This window comes from Macaca nemestrina, chromosome 4, assembly GCF_043159975.1.
Source record: "Macaca nemestrina isolate mMacNem1 chromosome 4, mMacNem.hap1, whole genome shotgun sequence".
Taxonomy (NCBI): Eukaryota; Metazoa; Chordata; class Mammalia; order Primates; family Cercopithecidae; genus Macaca; species Macaca nemestrina.
This window is the reverse complement of record NC_092128.1, coordinates 118,331,824-118,346,794: the sequence shown is the minus strand read 5'-3', so window position 1 is coordinate 118,346,794 and position 14,971 is coordinate 118,331,824. Positions and strand designations below refer to the sequence as shown.

The 14,971-nt window shown below is 37.3% G+C and overlaps 1 protein-coding gene across 6 annotated transcripts in view; it reads left to right on the top strand.

Moving 5' to 3' along the window:
* The window catches only part of LOC105492352 (Sad1 and UNC84 domain containing 3), a 47,076-nt gene that overhangs the window by 2,365 nt on the left and 29,740 nt on the right, over positions 1-14,971 (top strand). For 5 of the 6 annotated variants that reach the window (XM_011759367.2, XM_011759365.3, XM_011759369.3 and 2 more), the window contains 2 exons: positions 1,051-1,112; positions 9,612-9,715. In XM_011759367.2, the coding sequence (XP_011757669.1) occupies positions 1,051-1,112; positions 9,612-9,715 (166 nt within the window). Of the gene's footprint in view, positions 1-704; positions 852-1,050; positions 1,113-9,611; positions 9,716-14,971 lie in introns of all 6 variants that reach the window. The other variant, XM_011759368.2, reaches the window with a different exon arrangement.

The window sequence follows — 14,971 nt, the reverse complement described above, 5'->3', positions numbered from 1 at the left end:
AGGGTTGATGAGGGCACAAGATGGGCTTCCGATGGGCTTGGTGTATTTATCTGCTCGGGCTGCAACAATAAATACCACAGACTTGGTGGCTGAAACAACAGAAATTTATTTTCTCGCAGTTTTGGAGGCTAGGAAGTCCAAGATTCCAGCTGATTTGGTCTCTGGTGAGGGCTTTCTTCCTGGATTGCCTTCTCACTGTGTCCCCATGTGACCTTTCTTCTGACTGCACAAAGAGGGAAAAAGTTCTAGTCTCTCTTCCACCTCTTCTAAGGACAACAATCCTGCTAGTTTAGAGTCCCACTGATAACCTCTTTTACCCTTAATTAGCAATTAAAGACCCTATCTCTAAATACAGTAACAATGAGGGTAGGGCTTCAACAAATGAATGTGTGTGTGGTGTGTGTTTGTGTTGGGAGGAGGAGTGCAATTCAGTCCACGGAACTGAGTGTGCTCAATTTCCAGTCCTGGGTGAGGTTTCATGGATGTGTTCATTCTGTGAAGCATCACTGGGCTGTACAATTATACAGAAAAGAACACAAATCGTATTTGTATAGCATACTATACTTCAACACAGAGTAGGAAAAAAGGTCATGATGACTTCAAAGAATTTTATCAGATATTTGTTAATTGTCATAGTTTTTTATCTTAATACCGAATTTCCATAAAATTAGAGCCTGATTTTTCTTCTTTTTCTTTTTTCGTAGCTAATTCTACATTTGAGACATCTAGAAAACTGCCTTTGTTTTTTTCTTATAAGCATTTTAAGAATATAAATAGACATATACTAGCATAAGCATTGCATATGTGAAAGCGAGAGGTATGACTAAATCTATGTGCTCACATATATGCTGGTAAGTGTGTATCATCACGAAAATGATCTCTTGATTTAAAAAATAGTGGATTGGAAATTAAAGTAATTCATAGACTCAACCTAGATTAAGCAAGAATGAGAATAAGTAAGTTTGTTGACTTGGGAGTAGTGGCTAAAGTCCAAGTTAAATGCATGATGTTGTTAAATTCTTTTTCTAATCATTGTTTTTATTCTTTTAGGGTAACTCGATCATGGAAGATTATTCTAAGTACAATGTTTACACTGACTTTTCTTCTTGTAGGTAAGTCTTCCTAAGTAATGATCCTTAAAAACCATTTCTCTATATGTCTACCTGGTGAGAGAGATCTCAACAGAATGACTCATATTTGTAAATAAATGCCACGGAAAGTGCTGGAGGTGACCTGCACATTATCAAAGCTTTTTTGTTTGTTTTTTATTTCTGATTGTAAAGGTAATATTGGCTTTTAAATAGAAAATTTAGAAAGGACCTTCTTTTCTTTTAGAATTGTGGTTTGCTTTTTGCAAATTTTGTAGTCATATATGTTGCTTTAAAGTTAAGGATTTCTAATATATTTATTGCAAACATATTATACATTTTACCTTTTCTAAATTTAAGTGACTGCACTTGGGAGGTTTTGACAACCAGAGACTGTTGCTCATCACACAGTTCCCCAAAAAATTATTGCAGAATGTGCAGTGTGTAGTTTCATATTGAGAAATATCACAATCCACAACCCCTAGCACACTGGAAATTTGTTCTTTAATATATTGACAACTTAAGGCATGGATCTCGCATTAAAATCAAAGTTTCAACCCAGTTATTGTTATAAAAAAGATCATAAAGCGTGTGATCTTTCTTATCTGACTTCTTTCACTTAGCATAATGTTTTTAAGGTTCATCCATATCCTAGCATGTTCTTCATTCCTTTTTGTAGCTAAATAATATTTCATTGTATGTATATACCACATTTTGTTTATCCATTTACCTATTCATGGACATTTAGAGTGCTTTTATCTTTTGGCTATTGCGAATAGTGATGCTGTGCATAAGTGTGTACGTGTGCTTATTTGAACATCTGTTCTCAATTCTTTCAAGTATATACCTAGGAATGAGATTTCTGGGGAGGGACCACCACACTGTTTTCCTCAATGGCTGCACTGTTTTACATTCCCACAAGCAGTGTAGGAGGAATACTATATTTTGGATATCTGTCCTCCCAAATCCCATGTTGAAATCTGACACCCAATGTTGCAGGTGGGAGCCTAATGGAAGGCATTTGGGTCATGGGGACAGATTCCTCATGAATCACTTGGTTACATCCTTGTAGTAATGAGTTGTCACTCTATTAGTTCTTGTGGGAGCTAATTGTTAAAAAGAACCTGACTTCTCCCAACTCTCTCTTGCTCCCTCTCTCACCATGTGGTCTCTGCACATGCTGGCTCCTTTTTGCTTTCCACTATGAGTGAAAGCAGCCAGAGACCCTCACCAGCTGTAGATGCTGGTGCCATGCTTCTTGTACAGCCTATAGAACTGTGAGCCAAATAAACCTCTTTTCTTTATAAATTGCCCAACCTCAGATATTCCTTTACAGCAACACAAATGGATTAAAACAAGAAGTCCGATTTCTCTACATTTCCACTAACTTTTTTTTTTCCTTTTTTTTTTTTTTCATTACAGCCATCCTGGTGGATGAAAAGTCATGTTTCGTCATGGTTTTATTTCTCTAATGACTAATGATGTCAAGCATCTTTTTATGTGCTTATTGACCGTTTGTATGTGTTCCTTGGAGAAATGTCCATTAAAGTCTTTTGCTCATTTTTGATTAAGTTGTTTGTCCTTTTGTTGTTGAGTTGGAAGAGTTTTTTATGTATTCTAGATACCAAACCCTTCTCCGATATATCACTTGAAAATATTTCTTTCATTCTGGGTTGTCTTTGCACTTTCTTTATACTGTCCTTTGATACACAAAGGTTTGTAATTTTAAGGGTGTCATATCGAAGAACCCATTGCTAAATCTTTTTTGAAGAGTTTTGTGGTTTTAGCTCTTCTAATATTTAGGTAATTGACCCATTTTGAGTTCTTTTTTTTATATGATGCAAGGGATCCAACTTCATTTTTTGGCATGTGGAAAGCCTGTTGTCCCAGGACCATTTGCTAAAAATATTACTCTTTCCCTATAGGGATCTTTGAATGCCTTGTCCTCCTTTCCAAAAACTGGATTGGCTATAGTTGAGTTAGTTTATTTCTGGATATTCTAGCCCATTGGTCTATATGTCTATCATTATCCAGTATCATGCTGTTGGGATTTTGATAAAGATTACTTGGAATCTGTGGACAGCTTTAGGTAGTTTTGCCATCTTAGCAATAGTAAATCTTCCAACTCATGAACACAAGTTGTCCTTCCATTTATTTAGGTCTTCTTTATTTCTTTCAGCCATGTTTTATAAATTTCAGTTTTGATTCTAAAGTAAATCTCTTGTAAGCAGCATGTAGTTGAATCATGTTTTTAAATTCATTCTGCCAGCCTCTGCCTTTTGATTGGAAAGTTTAATCAATTTTCATTTACATTAATTACTAATAAGGAATGACTTACTTCTGCCATTTTTCTATTTTTTAGAAAATCTATACCTTCTATCTTTTTGTTCATTTCCTTCTTTACTGCCTTCTTTTGTGTTTAATTGCTTTGTTGTAGTGTACTGTTTTGATTCTGTTCTCTTTCATTTTGTATTTTTTCTAGATATTTTCTTAGTGGTTACCATGGGGATTTCAACTAAGACCCTACATTTATAACAATATAGTTTAAATTTATACCAAATTAACTTTAATAGAATACAAATACTCTGCTCCTATTCAGCTCTGCTCCTCTTTTTTTTTTTTTCCTCCTTATGATCTGTATTCACTGGGATTTACTCCTCTTTATGTTGTCAGAAATTACATCTTTACACATTGGGTACCCATAAACATAGATGTATAATTATGCTTTATAAATTTGTCTTTTAAATTATGTAGGAAATAAAAAAAGGAGTTACAAACCCAAAACAATAATACTGGTTTCATATTTACCTCTCTATTACCGTTACTGGAGATTTTGATTGCTTCATGTGGCATTGAGTTACTCTCTATGTCCTTTCACTACAGCCTGAAGGAATCCCTGTAGCATTTCCTGAAGGGTTGGTCTAGTGGTAGAGACACCATGAGCTTTTATTTATCTTAGAATATGTTAGTTTTTTCTTCAGTTGGGAGAATAGTTTTCTCATATATAGAACTTTTTTTCTTTTGGCACTTTAAATATGTCATCCCACTCTCTTCTGGCCTCCATGGTTTCTGAAGAAAAAATCAGGTGATAATCCAATGAAGACTTCCTTCTATATGACAAGGCATTGCTCTCTTTCTGCTTTCAAGATTCTCTCTGTGTTTTTGTCTTTCAACAGTTTGATTATAATAGGTTTCAGCATGAGTCTTTTTAAGTTTGTCTTACTTGAAATTTGTTGAGCTTCTTGGATGTGTAGATTCATGGCTTTTTATCAAATTTGGAACTTTTTCAGCTATTATTTCTTTAAATATTATTTTTCTTATTTAGAATTCAAAATTTTTTAAATTTTTGTGGGTACATAGTATATATACTTATGGGGTGCATGAGATGTTTTGATACAGGCATGCAATGTGAAATAATCATATCATGAAGAATGGGGTATCCATCCCCTCAAGCATTTATCCTTTGTGTTGCAAACAATCCAATTACAATCTTTTAGTTATTTTAAAATGTACAATTAAGTAATTTTTTACTGTAGTCACCTATTGTGCTGTCAAATAGTAGGTCTTATTTATTCTTTCTATTTTTTGTACCTATTAACCATCCTCACCTCCTCTGTCTTCAACACTACCCTCCCCAGCTTCTGGTAATCATCATTTTACTCTCTATGTTCATGAGTTTAATTGTTTTAAATTTTAGCTCCCACAAATAAGTGAGAACATGTGATATTTGTCTTTCTGTGTGTGACCTATTTCACTGAACATAATGATCTCCAATTCCATCCATGTTGTTGCAAATAACATTATCTCATTCTTTTTTATGGCTGAGTAGTACACCATTGTGAATATGTACATTTTCTTTATCCATTTATCTGCTGATGGACACTTAGGTTGCTTCCAAATCTTAGCTATTGTGAATAATGCTGCAACAAAAGGGAGTGCAGATATCTCTTTGGCATACTGATTTCCTTTATTTTGGGTATATTCCCAAAGTGGGACTGCTGGATCATATGTTAACTCTGTTTATCATTTTTTGAAGATTCTCCAGACCGTTCTGTATAGTGGTTGTACTAATTTACATTCCCACCAACAGTGTATGAGGGCTCTCTTCTCTCCATATCCTCTCCAGCATTTGTTATTGCCTGTCTTTTGGATATAAGCCATTTTAACCGAGGTGAGATAACATCCCATTGTAGTTTTGATTTTCATTTCTCTGACAGTCAATGAAACAGGCACCTTTTCATATGCCTGTTTGCCATTTGTGTGTCTTCTTTTGAGAGATGTTTATTTGAATCTTTGGCCCATTTTTAAAATCAGATTATTTAGGGTTCCCCCCCCCAAAGAGCTATTTGAGCCCCTTATATATTCTTCTTATTAATCCCTTGTCAGATGGGTAGTCTGTAAATATTTTCTCCCATTCTGTGGGTTGTCTCTTCACTTTGTTGATTGTATCCTTTGCTGTCAGAAGCTTTTTAGCTGTGATCTCATTTGTCCATTTTTGTTTTTGTTGCCTGTGCTTGTGGGGTACTGCTCAAGAAATTTTTGCCCAGACCAATAACCTGGAGATTTTCCCCCAGTGTTTTCTTATAGTTGTTTCATAGTCTAAAGTCTTAGATTTAAGCCTTTAATCCATTTTGATTTGATTTTTATATATGGCAGGAGACAGGGGTCTAGTTTCATTCTTCTGCGTATGAATATCTAGTTTTCCCAGCACCATTTATTGAAGAGACCATTTTTTCCCCAGCGTGTGGTCTTGGCACATTTGTTGAAAATGAGTTTTCTGTAGGGGTTCTCTATTCTGTTTCATCAGCCTGTCTCTCTCTTTTTAGGCCAGTACCATGCTGTTTTGGTTACTAAGCTCTGTAGTATAATTTGAAGTCAGGTAATGTGATTCCTCCAATTTTCTTCTTTTTGCTTAGAATAGCTTTGACTATTTGGGGTCTTTTGTGGTTCCGTATAAATTTTAGGGTTGTTTTTTCTATTTCTGTGAAGAATGTCATTGGTATTTTGATAAGGATTGCATTGAATATGTAGATTGCTGTGGGTAGTATGGACATTTAGCAATATTGATCTTCTAATTCATGAACATGAGTTATCTACTTTTTGTGTCCTCTTCAATTTCTTTCATCAGTGTTTTATAGTTTTCATTGTAGAGCTCTTTCTCTTCTTTGGTTAATTCCTAGATATTTGATTTTATTTGTGGCTATCGTAAATGAGATTACTTTATTAATTTTTCAGATTGTTCACTGTTGACATATAGAAATGCTACTGATTTTTGTACATTGAATTTGTATCCTGCAACACTGCTAAATTTGTTTATCAGTTCTAATAGTTTTTTTGTGGAGTCTTTAGGTTTTTTCCTAATATAAGATCATATCATCAGCAAGCAAGGATAATTTAACTTCTTTCACTGCAGTTTGGATGCCCTTTCTTTCTTTCTTTCTTTTGTCTGGTTGCTCTAGCTATGACTTCCAGTACTATGTTGAATAGCAGGGTGAAAGTGAGAAACCTTGTCGTGTCCCAGGTCTTTGAGGAAAGGCTTTCAGTTTGTTCCCATTCAGTGTGACACCAGCTATGAATCTGTCTGTCATTCATAGCTTTTATTATATTGAGATGTGTTCCTTCTATACCCAGTTTTTTTATGGTTTTTGTCATGGAGAGATGTTGAATTTTATCCAAATGCTTTTTCAGCATCAGTTGAAAACCATTATATGGCTTTTATCCTTAATTTTATTGATATGGTGTATCACACTGATTGATTTGCACATGTTGAACCATTCTGCATCCCAGGGATAAATTCCACTTGGTCATGATGGATGATATTTCTAATGTGCTATGGAATTCAGTTTGCTGGTATTTTGTTAAGGGCTTTTGCATCAATATTCATCAGAGATATTGGCCTGTAGTTTTCTTTTCTTTTCTTTTTAATGTGTCTTTGTCTGGTTTTCATATCAGGGTAATACTGGCATTGTAGAATGAGTTTAGAAGTATTCCCTCCTCCTCTCTTTTTCAGAATAGTTTGCATAAGATTGGTATTAGCTCTTCTTTAAGTGTGTGATAGAATTCAGCAGTGAAGCCGTGGGGTCCTGGGCTTTTCTTTACTGGCAGATTTTTTATTATGGCTTCGATCTCATTACCTTGTATTGGTCTGTTCAGGTTTTGAATTTCTTTCTGGTTCAATCTTGATAGATTGTATGTGTCTAGTAATTTGTCCATTTCTTCTAGATTTTCCAATTTATTGGCATACAGTTGTTCATAGTAGCTAGTAATGATCCTTTAAATTCACGCCGTACCAGTTTTAACGTCTCCTTTATTATTTCTAATTTCATTTGTATCTTCTCTTTTTTTTTCTTAATCTGGTTAAAGGTTTGCCAATTTCGTTTAATTTTTCTAAAAACCTTTGTCCCATTGATCTTTTGTATTGTTTACTTCAATTTTATTTATTTCTGATCTTATCTTTATTATTTCTTTTCTTCTACTCATTTTGGGTTTGGTTTGCTCTTGCTTTTCTAGTTCTTTAAGGTACATCATTAGGTCATTTATAGTATGTTTTTCCTCTTTTTCAATATAGGCACTTAGAGCTATAATATTCCCTCCTAGTACGTCTTTTGCTGTATCCCATAGGTTTTGTTTATTTCTTCAAATATTCTTTCTGCCCCTTTCTCTCTTTCTCTCTCTCTCCTGTTACAACACACGCACAATGCATATGTTGATCCACTTCATGGTGTCTGATAGGTCTCTTGGGCTCTGTTCACTTTTCACTTTTTTCTTTCTGTTCACAGACTCAATAATTTCAATAGCTCTATCTTTAAGTTAACTGATTCTTTCATCTGCCTTCAATAGACTGTTGAGCCCTTCTAGTAAGTTCTTCATTTTAGTTATTCCTCTTTCAGCCTCAGAATTTATATTTGGTTTCTTTCATAATTTATTTTTATCAATATTCTCATTTTATTCATACATAATCTTCCTGGTTTCCTTTAGTTTTTTGTCCATGGTTTCCTTTAGTTTTCGAACATATGTAAAATAGCTGATTTAAAGTTTTTGTCTCATCATTCCAATGTCAGATTCCTCAGGGATGGTTTCTGCATTTTCTCCTTTTAAATGGGCCATACTTTCCTGTTTTATTGTATGCCATGTGATTTTGTAAATTGAGCATTTTAATATTATAATTAACAACTCTAGAAATCAGATTTTCCTATTTCCCAGGGTTTGCCTGCTGTTGCATGTTGAGGGCTGCAATCACTTGTTTGTTTAGTAACATTTTCAAACAATATATTTTTTTTCTTTTTTGAGACGGAGTCTTGCTCTGTCACCAGGCTGGAGTGCAGTGGCATGATTTCAGCTCACTGCAACCTCCACCTCCCAGGCTCAAGCAATTCTCCTGTCTCAGTCTCCCGAGTACCTGGGACTACAGGTGAGTGCCACCAAGCCCAGCTAATTTTTGTACTTTTAGTAGATACAAGGTTTCACCATGTTGGCCAGAAAGGTCTCGATCTCTTGACTTCATGATCCGCCCACCATGGCCTCCCAAAACTATTTTTAAGACTGTATTTCTTGTCGTATATGTTTACTATTCCACTATCTCAGTGGTTAGCCACTGATTTAACACATATTTCCTTGAATTCCTGAATCCAGAGAGAGAGAGAAACAGAGACAGAGAGATTACTCTCTCAGTCTTTGCAGCTTGGCTCTAAGCTGGGACACTCCTTCAAGACTAAACCAGGCCACCTACAACTCTGCCTTAGCCTTCACTTCCTGCTTATACACAATCTACAGATCCACCAGAGGTGCAACCCAGTATCTTCTTGAGGTCATTTATGAACATGTATCCAGTCCTAGAAATGCACATTACATTCTCTCTTTCCTAGTATATGATGCAGCAGTCCTTCTGATCCCTTTTTCCAGCAAGAGACTGCCTCTTTATTCATGGGCCTTTGGGTCTGTCTGCCACTTCCATCATCTACTGTCTTTTGTCCCAGTTGGGCTTGGGCAGTGTGTCTTTGAAGTTTTTCAATAGATATTGCCACTTCCTAGAAAGCTATGGGAGTGGAATAAACACAGGTCAGTTTCTGTGCCAGCCCCTCAGGGAACCACTAGATGGGTCAAAAAACATTGCCAAGGTATAAGAACAAGGTCTATATTAAAGGGATGTGAAATGCTGTTCCTATAGTTGCCACCACCAGGTTGGGAAATGGAAGATCATAGTCAGGTAAACAAAAATGCCACATGATCTGTTTCTAGAAACTAGCCCCCCTATCCTTAGTTATCTGGCTGCTGTAGGTTTTGGATTAGATTCCAGAGTTCTAAAAAATTTGATTCTGTCAATCTTTACCAGCTATATTGTTTATATGGAGGCTTGATTTTTTGTGTGTACTATTCCACCATTTTCCATGATGTCACCCAAGGATCTGATACTCTTAAGAGTATATATATTTTTCATGTTTAGGGAAATTCTTATGAATACATGTAAAATATTTTATGTTTCCAGAGAAACTCTTTAATCAGAGTTTGTCTTTTCTTTAACAGGACTCCTAAGTCATCAGTGGCTTAAAGAAACAGAGGTTCCTCAGAAATCCAGACAATTATATGCCATAATTGCAGAATATGGCTCAAGGCTTTATAAATATCAGGTGATGTTTTGTTAAGTCATTTTGTATATCACTCACTTGAAGTTTAATATGCTACAAGGCTAGTTCAACTTTCAATATGTTATCTTTGTTTTATATGAGAATATCTAATAAAGTTAATGTAGGAAATGGAATTCTATTAAGTGGTTTCTATGGTTTGATTGTGACCGCCAAACCTCATGTCGAAATTTAATTGCCATTGTAACAGTGTTCAGAGGTAGGACCTTTAAAAAGTGATTGGATCATAAGAGCTCTGAATTAACGCCATTATCATTGGAATGCGAGACTCAACTGAAGAGTGGGCTCCTAATAAAAGGATGAGTTTGGTCCCATTTCTTTCTCTGTCTCACATGTTCCTGTGTCCTTTCATCCTTCTGCCAGGGTAGAATCTTCACCACATGCCAGTGCCATGGTCTCAGTTTTCCAAGCCTCCAGAACTGCAAGCCAAACAAACTTCTGTCGTTTATAAGTTACCCAGGCTGTGGTATTCTGTTATAGCAGCAGAAAACAGACAAAGACAATAGCTTCATAGCTATGACATCCTAAAAATTCTCCACAGTTCCCCAAGAGAATCTCAAGCACAAATAAAATGGCAAATAAATCTTTATCATCAACTTCTGCCTGACACTGCCTGACACCAGACAGGAGTATGGCACTTCCCTTTATCCTGAAGCTAGTTAGATCTAAGTGGGCTTAGACTGAGGCCAGTCATTAAATGTCCTCTTTCTGATCCACCCCACCCCCAGCATTCCAGAATAAGACTTGCCCATCCTATGCTCAGAAACTCAGAAGACTGGAGGGAGGAGGGTGGCAGTGTAACCACCCAAAGGGTTCACCTTGCCTGTTGCCTTGACAGAGCCAATTTATCAAGACAGGAGAATTGCAATAGAGAAAGATTAATTCATGCAGAGCCGGTTGTGCAGAAGACCAGAGTTTTATTATTACTCAAATTAGTCTCACCAAGCATTTGAGGATCAAAGTTTTTAAAGATAATTTGGCAGGTAGGGGTTTGGGAATTGGGGAGTGCTGATTGGTCAGGTTGGAGATGGAATCATAGAGGGTCAAAGTGAGGTTTTCTTGCTGTCTTCTGTTCCTGGGTGGGCTGGCAGAACTGGTTGAGTCAGATTACCGGTCTGGGTGGTGTCAGCTGATCCACGCAGTGCAGGGTCTGCAAAATATCTAAAGCACTGATCTCAGGTTTTACAATAGTGATGTTATCCCCAGGAACAATTTGGGGAGGTTCAGACTCCTGGAGCCAGGGGCTGCATGACCCCTAAACTGTAATTTCTAATCTTATAGAGAATTTATTGGTCCTAAAAAGGCAGATTGGTCCCCAAGAAAGAAGCGGGTCTTTTCAGGAAAGGACTATTATCAGTTTTGTTTCAGAGTCAAACCATGAACTGAATTCCTTCCCAAAGTTAGTTTGGCCTACTCCCAGGAATGAACAAGGACAGCTTAAAGGTTAGAAGCACAATGGAGTAAGATAGGTCTTATCTCTTTCACTGTCATAATTCCCTCAGTTATCATTTTTGCAAAGATGGTTTCAGCAGAAGCTATGACCAGGTCACTGCTGTTCTGTGGGAAGATGGACAGACATATTGACCTGTCTCCACCAGTATGCTGACCTTTTAACCCATAGTGACTGCAGTGACCCCAGTCAGTGACCTCGGGCCTGACTGATCAGATTCATACTTCATACCCTTTTCGCTGAGGGCCTCTGAAATCTTCTACTTCCCAGTTCCTCCAGCAACTGCCTCATTTCAATGTGTCTTGCCATGTGAAGTCCCTAAAGGGAGGAGACTGCACATGCATGATGCCCATAGCATTCCAGTCCAGTGAGGAAGCCTCCCTGGATGTTCATAGGTTGATGCCCGGGATAACTCCCATCTCAAACGTGCTACTCAGTCTGCATATGTTGACAATCTGTGAGACCCCAGTCTTAGACAAAAGCACAGCCACCTGGGAACCCCACAGAGAGAGTCAGCTCAGATAGCTCCTACTCCACGAGGTCCTCACATCAAAGACTAAGACCAAGTCCATGGGAACTGAAGCTGGATAGTTAGGTCATCACCAGAAAAGCAGAGATCAGCATGCAGAGTGGTCAATGGTGGCTCCAATTATTGCCAATTTGTGCCTAAGCTTCATTGTGATGGTTAATTTTGTGTGTCAGTTTGATTAGGCCATGGAGCTCAGAGGTTTGGTCAAACACCAGTCTAGATATTACAGTGAACGTATTTTTTAGATGTGATTAACATCTAAATCTATAGACTAAGTACAGAAGACTACCCTCTACAATGTGGGTTCATCTCATGGTCATTTTAAAGTCTTAAGAATAAAGAATGAGATCCCCCAAGAAAGAAGAGATGTTGTCTCCAAATAGCCTTCAGACTTGAGCTGCAACATCAACTCTTCCCTGGTTCTCCAGCCTGCCAGCCTGCCCTGAAAACTTCAAACTTAGCCCCTTGAGCCAATTCCTCAAAATAAATCTCTCTATATATACATTGACTTGGTTCCGTTTCTCTGGAGAACTCTGACTAATACACTCATAAGTTTATCTGGCAGGTTCTGTTAGTGCCTGAATATTGGGTGCCCCTTTGCCCATAGTCTTCTGCTGCAGATCTTTGCAGGGATGGTTTCTTTCTGAAATTCCAGCTAGCTCAAATGTCTCCTCATCAGACAGGCTTCTGTGACCACCCAAACCACCTGTGACAAAATCCAGGTGTAGATGCATCCCAGTTTGACCCCTGCTTTATCTTAGACACTCATCAATTTCTTTACCAGCTCTCTTTTTGCATTCTCCCCTTTTAACTAAAATGTAATGATCAAGGAGCTTGTCTAGAGCCTAGAAGAGTCCCCAGGTAAATGGAGGCTTAATAAATATATATATAAACAAATAAATAAATAAATAATCTGAGACTAATCACATTTTAAAAAGGCATCCTTCCCTTCTACCTTCCGATTTTAGACTAACCAGCATACTCAACAGCAAATTCAACCCTTTAAAAATGTCTAGCCAGCCCAACACGGTGGCTCATTCCTGTAATCCCAGCACTTTGGGTGCATGAGGTGGGCAGATCACTTGGCTCCAGGAGTTCAAGACCAGCCTGAACAACAAAAAAAAATCAGCCAGACATGGTGGCGTATACCTGTAGTCCTAGCTGCTCTAGAGGCTGAGGTGGCAGGATCACTTGAGCCTGGGAGGTTGAGGCTGCAGTCAGCTGTGCTTGTGCCACTGCACTCCAGTCTGGGTGATAAAGAAAGACTCTGTCTCAAAATATAAAATAAAATGTCTATGGCCGTGTTTCTAAGGACGGTATTTTTCGTGAGGTTGAAGTTGAACTATGATCATTTAATTTTTGACCAGTGTTAACCTGGTTTTCACATAGACAAGCACACTGTCAGAAACCACTGGAGACTGATTGTAACTTATTTCTATGTGAGTTCTTTATAAATCCCAAGCTACATGAAGTAGACGCTGTTTATCAATCTCCTGAGCTCAAGCGATTACAGGCATGAAACACTGCACTCGGCCAGTAATAGATTTTAAATATGCTCCCTTGCCTTTAGATATTATTTTATAATGACATTTAATGGATGATAAAATATTCCAATGAATATTTTCAATGAATACTTATTTCTAAACAATTGGATTGCCTCTAATTTTTTAAATATTATAAACATAAACATCCTATGACTTAATCAATTTGCCTCTCATTGATTACCTACTTAGGATAAACCCTTAAAAGAAAAATAAGTAAAGAATATTTATAATTTTTAGGTGACTTTGTTTTCATATGGAATCCTAACGATTTGATATTACTTTTCAAAAAGCTGGATATATCGCCCCATATTCCACCATGGAGAACAGGATAATGGTAATAATTATGCCTCAGAAGGGATCCTAAGAACACTAAATATATATTACACTTTATCCTCGAAATGACCTTTCAGTAAGAGTATTACTAAATCCATTTATAGATTAGGAAGCTGGATCAGCACAGTGAAGGAAGGCAGCCTGTGGTCACACCACTGCATATTCCAGAGCTGAAATAGTCCTCCCTGAGGATCCAGATTTTGTTGAGACTGGGCCTGCCATTCAGACTAAGACTTTGCTCACTGCTACACTGAGAACAAAATTTTATTGTCACATGCCACTTTCAAATCACCAGCACAGTCTCAATCCATTTGTGCTATTATAACAAAATGCCATAGACCGGGTGGCTTATAAACAACAGAAATGTGTTTCTCACAGTTCTAGAGGCTGTGAAGTCCAAGATCAAGGCATGAGTATTCTATGTTTAATGAGAGCTTTCTTGTGTCTTCAAGTGGCAGAAGGTCAAAGGGCAAAAAGGGCCTAAACTACTTCCTTTGAGCTTTTTATTAAAAGCACTAATGCTATTCACATGGTTGATACCTTCATGACTTAATCACTCCCCAAAATACCCTTCCTCTTAACACCAACACAATGGGGATTAAGTTTCAACATGAATTTTGGAAGAAACATAGATAGATATTCAAGCCATAGCAATCACAGTCGTTAGTTCAAGACAAATGACTTCAAATTTCTTACTCCAATATTTAATTGGTTTCTATCTTAAAACCTGTATTAAGCAGCAAGCTTAGTTATTAACGCAGGACATAGTCTGTCATCTCTATAGTTTGTAGGATTCACCTTGAAGTTATATGGTTTAAAATTAGATATCTTATGGGACTTCACTGAGAAAAAATTTTAATGACCATGTAAGAAATTTGTTAACACATCATTGAATTTATCCTGGTTCAAATTACTTCAGCCATGTTCCAAGGCATAAAGCTTTGGGTCTCAGTCAACATTATCTGGAAACAAACAAACAAACAAACAAAAAACAAATAAGACTGGGCTTTGCCCATGGCTATTTCTTTGCCAGCCTCTACCTGATGCTTTCATATCTCAGGAGGCTGTAAATTGACAGCACATGCAGACAGACCCTACCTTAATCCATGGTTAGGATAGGGCACAGGGGCTTTGTTGCTGAAAACAATATCCCTGGAGGCTGTGTCCTCTTAATGAGTGCTTTGGACATTTTCACATCTGATGAGGCTTTCCCTGAGGTAGGCTTTGTCATGAGGCCAACAGCCTACAGGGAGGGATGTTTTAGGAAGGTTCCTAGGACACTGAACCCCCATCTCATTGCCAGAAATGTTGCAGAAAGATCATCAACTATACACAAAGGAGCCTTTATAACACTTTTGATTTTCTTTTTTCACATTGTGGATGTG